The sequence below is a fragment of the Oryza glaberrima genome, chromosome 7 (genome assembly GCF_000147395.1).
Source record: "Oryza glaberrima chromosome 7, OglaRS2, whole genome shotgun sequence".
Lineage (NCBI taxonomy): Eukaryota > Viridiplantae > Streptophyta > Magnoliopsida > Poales > Poaceae > Oryza > Oryza glaberrima.
This window is the reverse complement of record NC_068332.1, coordinates 21,553,832-21,559,549: the sequence shown is the minus strand read 5'-3', so window position 1 is coordinate 21,559,549 and position 5,718 is coordinate 21,553,832. Positions and strand designations below refer to the sequence as shown.

General features: G+C 40.9%; 1 protein-coding gene across 1 annotated transcript; it reads left to right on the top strand.

The window, feature by feature from the left end:
• Positions 1-1,159: 1,159 nt before the first annotated feature.
• LOC127780649 (pollen-specific protein C13-like) lies at positions 1,160-2,103 on the top strand (the record flags this gene model as incomplete). Its single annotated transcript, XM_052307584.1, has 1 exon — positions 1,160-2,103. A coding segment is annotated over one exon (507 nt), but the record flags the coding sequence as incomplete, so codon positions are not given.
• Positions 2,104-5,718: the final 3,615 nt, after the last annotated feature.

Sequence of the window (5,718 nt, the reverse complement as noted above, 5' to 3'; positions counted from 1 at the left end):
CATCGTGGTGTTGGGCGGTAAAAAAAACTACCACCATCGTCACCAACGGCGGCGGCGGAGGCAGAACAGGCGTTGAGGCAGCTGGTGACGACTAGGGCTGCTGAGGCTCCTTTGGAGTCACCCACGGGAGGCAACCTGAGAGGTCCGCGTGTGCCAGATTTTAGTGTGACAGGGGTATTAAGGATATGTTAAACTAGGGAATTTTAATGTGCCAGATTTAGACCGGTGCGTGTTTTTCGCGTCAACACATGGGAATTTTAAGAGCTCTAATCCAATGTTTAAAATAGCGGGTCTAATAATTTTTAAGTAAAAGTTGAAGGTTGGATGGTTTTCTTTTTTTACTCTAAATTTCTAGGATTTCTCTAATTTTATTAGAGCGTCACGCGATAATGTAGTAGTGTTTACAAGATATTTAATAGAATTTTAGTATATAATAGATTTCTAGGGTTTCTCTAATTTATTTGAGAAAAAGTTTAATGTAATTTTAGTATATAACAGATAGATTTAAAAGACGGTTTAAAAGAACATTGATTGGATATTTCTTATAGTTCTTAATTTAACTAAATATATTTATATTTGGGAAGTAATATATTTTATCTTTATATTGTAGAAATTCATATTTGAATGTATGTTTTTCTGTCTGTTTTATGTACATGTATATGTTTTTTCTTCCAGCGAAGATTAGGAAAGTTTTGTTTTCAATCACGTACAACGTTTGTACGTACGGAAAGAAAGCAGTTACATTTGTAACGTGCAAACTCATTCGGACATGAGGAAGTTATTATTTTTTAATCTAATGATGTAAAATAATGGATCCATCAATTTAAGTGAAAATTAACGATGAGATTAGATAGTGCATGTGGTGACTTCGGAGTGTTTGTAGGAGTGCCATGTAGCGGCTTAAGATCGTTTGTAAGAAGTTTAATGGATTTTTAGGATATAAAAGATTATAGGGGAGGTTCATTACTTTCGATTGGTCAACAACGCAAGCAACTAACAAACAAACTAACAATAGAGTCATAACATGCAATGCAAATTAATGTATGGATCACCTGATTAATTGGGTCGTCGTTCCATTCCCAGCCGATCGATCGCTTCAACTATTCGATATATATAGCTGCCCTAAGCAGGATCGGTTATTTATCGATCGATTGATTGATGTGTGGTTATGGCCAGCGGTGTGGTGATGGTGATGGTAGTGGTGACGGCGACAGCGATGGCGATGGCGGTGCAGGGGAGCCGTCACTCGGATTTCTTCGTGGAGGGCGAGGTGTACTGCGACACGTGCCGTGCCGGGTTCGTGACGAACGTGACGACGGCGATCCAGGGCGCGCGGGTGCGGCTGGAGTGCCGGCACTACATGAGCGCGAGCGGGTCGGTGGAGAGATCGGCGGAGGGGACGACGGACGCGACGGGGCACTACCGCATGGAGCTGGTGGAGGTGGACAACCGCGGTGCCGAGTTGGTGTGCGCGGTGGCGCTGCTCAGCAGCCCGGTGCCCGAATGCCACGAGATGGAGGTGGGTCGCGACCGCGCGCCGGTCACCCTCGTTCAGGACGTCGGCCTCGCCACCATGGTCCGCCGCGCCAATCCTCTCGGCTTCCTCCAGACTATGTTAGCTAGATACGCCAATACGGATACGCGATACGTGGATACGAAGATGTGACATTTGTGAAAAACTAAGGATAGGGGGATACGTCTATATATATATTAACAATATAAAAATTTAATATAAAAATTTATGAACTCTTGCATGGAAATAAGCTCGTATAATGTCATAGAAATATTTTCTAATAATTGTAATTGACTAAGGTTGGTGAAGCGATTTAACCCCAAGAATGATGATGCAGACTGAAGACTGCCAACTTGCCAATAACTTGCCAACAGGTTTATTCCAAGAGTGGAATGAACATACACGTCGAGAGTGTTAGATGCATTAGCACTTGATATTCCAATCCGAAATTTCATCCGATCTAAAAGTAGCACTTTGTACCAAGAAAATAGAAAGAGGGACAAGAAGTTAAAAAAGAAAAAGAAAATCATTGCTAACACTAGCATAGCTGCATGGGAGAGGCCAACAACTGAATCGACCGATGGAACTTGCTTGCCTCACGGCTGAAGTAAGTGGTTGCCTGGTTGGAGATGGCGCCGGCGGCGGACGGCGGTGCTATGCCTGGCGGCGGCAGCACTGCATTCAGCATCCGGTGTTACGCCCGCATATGGCGACGGCGCACAACTCTGCGATTGGCGTCCGTCAGCGGCAGCGGCGCTAGGAGTCGCGAGCCGCGTGGGGTGTCGGGCCATATGCGAGAACCACGGAAGCGACGAACGGCGTGGAGTTGCAGGATAAAGCGATGTTTAGTTCTCTCGATCGTATCCAGAAGGTATCTCAACGTATCGGGGGAGTATCCAGATTTTTTTGATTTTTCTGAAAATCACCAATATCGCCGATACGCATGGGATACGTATCGGATACGATACGTATCCGTATCCTTCCACGTATCAGATACGGATACGTAGCTTTTGGGAAGTATCCAGGTAATTCTCAAGAGCTACGCGCTCGGCACCGCACCAAGCTACTAGCTACCTCGTACAGTGCTCCCTATATTATTATTTCCTCTTCTTGCTTTTATATTTATATTATATCCGTGCGTTGTAACGGGTGAAAAGATTCTAATGATAATATATATTTTTCATGTATAATCATGTTAATAACAATGTTTGTATTTTAATGAGTGGTTTGTTTTTTTATAAACGGTGTTTTTTTTCTTGCGCGATTTTCTCAAACCATTTTTTAGAAATGACGTATTTCTTTCTAATATTTTTTTCCCTAGCATGTTTTTTTTTGCATTTTTTACTGACGACAAAAACCATATTTTTTTCTCCCTTTTTTCTTTTATTTTTTTGTGTTTTTTGCCTGTTTTTTCTAACAATTATTTTCTCGCGCTTTTTTTTGCTTGATTTTTCAAATGTCCTTTTTTGCTTTTTTTTTTCCAATATAGGAGAATATATGACGAAATAAAAGCAGTATAGTAGATGGCAAAAAAACGATGGATCCTATCCGATTCAAGCATCTATCAATTTAGTATTTTCTCTGACAGTTTTTTCAAAGCAATTTGTTTTTTAATAGACGGTGTTTTTTGCACGGTTTTTTCAAACCATTTTTTAGAAATGGCGCGTTTTTCTGACCGTTTTTTTCTCGCATGTTTTTTAACAAAATTTACCGACGATGGAAATAATTTTTCTCGCGCATTTTTTTATTTGTTTTATGGAAGATGGAAAACATTTTTTAGCGTTTTTTTTGTGCTTTTTCTGACTTTTTTCTCACAGGTTTTATTGAACGGTTTTTATTTTCTCGTGCATTTTCTATTTTTAAATAGTTAGATTAGATTAGAGATAGAGAAGAGATATATACTAATTAGAAATCGCACTATGTTTCGCACTTTTTATTTTTTTCTCGCGTGCATTTTTTATTTTATACGAACCAGCTTCTTATTTTTTAGGAACCATTTTTGTCGTCACTTTTTCTTTTGCCTTTAAAGGAATCACATTTTTTTTTCTCTTTTTTTCTGTTTTAAAGGAATTGGATCTAGTGTTTTTTTCACCACTTTTTTTTGCCGACAAAAATACCAGACGAAAAAAATTTGTCCGATCCAAAACAAAACTGGCGAAAAAACCGGGCGAAAAAAGAAAAGAAAAACCAAATCTGTCCGATCAAAAAAGGGCGAAAAAAAGAAAAGGAAAACAAATCCGATTCCACGGTAAAAAAAGGGCGAAAAGAAATAAAAAAGGAATCTGTCCGATTCCTAAAAAAACGGGCGCAAAAAAAAAACCAGGTGAAAAAAAAGTCCGGCCAAAAAAACGAATCCGCATGGACGCGGTAAAAAAAGAGCAAAAATATTAAAAAAAACAAATCTATCAGATTAAAAAAAATAATTATATGCGACGTGGTAAAAAAAATCGAATCCTAATATATTTGACGCGGTACTATATATCTCTATCTTCTCTATCTCTACTACTTAAAAAATTTAAAACGTTTCCTATGTCCATAATAACGAAAAAAGGGCGAAAAAAACATTAAAACAAAAAACAAAGTTCGATTCAATTTACTTCCGTCGTCCGTGAAAATCTTATCTTATCTTAATCTCAATACTACATATATATATATATATATATATATATACATATATATACTACTTAAAAAATTTAAAAATAAAAGAAATTTCCGTCGTCCGTTGGGAAAAAAACCGATAAAAACAAAAGATCGGAAAAAAAAAGTCCGACTCCTCCAATGGAAAAAAAAAGAGAGAAAAAACAAAAAACGAAGAGAAAAAAACTTCCATCGCAAAAAAAAGATGTCCGACTCTAAAAAAATCCGACTCCTCGGCGTAGAAAAATAAAGGCGAGAAAAAACAAAATAAGAGAAAAAAACTTCTACTATAAAAAAGAAAAAAAAGGTCCTCCGTCCCCGCCTGTGCGATGAAACGCCAGCCAAAGAAAAAAAAACGAAATTGAGCAAAGGGATAAACTAGATTGAAGTTCCTAAAATTAAAAGAGGATAAATGATATTGAAACTCCCATAACTCGAAAAGAGGGAATAAAATATATTGAAATTTCTCGACAAAATTGTCTAAATTCGAAGAACCCTAATTTCAGGTAAGAACCATAAGAGTCAAATCCAAATCAATTAAGATAAGGGTTCGGGTTACTTACCGGATTTGAAGCCCATGAGCTCACCGGAGCTTTCCGGGAAGCGGCATCGCCGCACCTTCACCTCCTCGCAGTCGTGTCGGGTTCCCTGCGCGTGCGCTGTCCTGGAGCACCTCTCCACCGTCCTTTGCCGAAGACGGGAAGCGTCGGCTTGGCATCGCCCCTACCGCCGACGAGGTCCAGGCCGCTCGGCGCTCGTCGCCGTTTGCACGCCCACCTAGCCGGACCGCCGACGTCGTGGCACGGCTTTGCGCCGCCCTTGGGTGTGCCCCCTAGCCGGCGAAGCAGGAGCCGCTCAGTGGTCGTCGTTGCACGCGCGCACCAGCTTGCCGGACCACCGTCGTTCCGCTCGCTCGTCGCCGGAGAGAAATGGGATCAAGAGAGATGGATTTGGGAGCTAGGGTTTTGCCCCTCTCCCCGGTCGACGCTTCATTCGTCGCGGGGACGATTGGAGCCGTCCATTAGATCGGACGGCTCAGATTCGCCCAGCGTTGGGCCGTCACCGCCGTTGATTACGCTGCGCCCAATGGGCCGCGGAAGTGTATCGGACCGTCCCCGCATATGTGGGCCGCGCTCAGCTGCTCAGCTTGTGGGCCGTCGAATTGACTCAACTCGCCGAAGATGGGCCAGCCCAAGTTTGGGCCGGCTTGGGAAGACCTGGGCCGAAAGCAAATTTGATCAAACAATGTGGCTCACATTTTTCAAATTAAAGTCCATTGGATAAACTCTTAAGTAGGCTCGAAAAATAAATCTAAAACTAAATCCTAAATCCATGCTAATTGATCAAATTAGACTCGGTTCTACCTATTTGTTAATATATCAAATTAGACTTGATTTTTACAGATTTGAGGTTTTCAAGGTGTCACACTATCAAACGGTGTTTTTCTTGTTGCAACGCACGCACTATTGCTAGTTAGAAATAATGTGTAAGATAGCTAGACGACGATATAAACTTACATAAGGGGATGTGGTTTATCATAATTTAAATAGTATATAGAATGATGATCC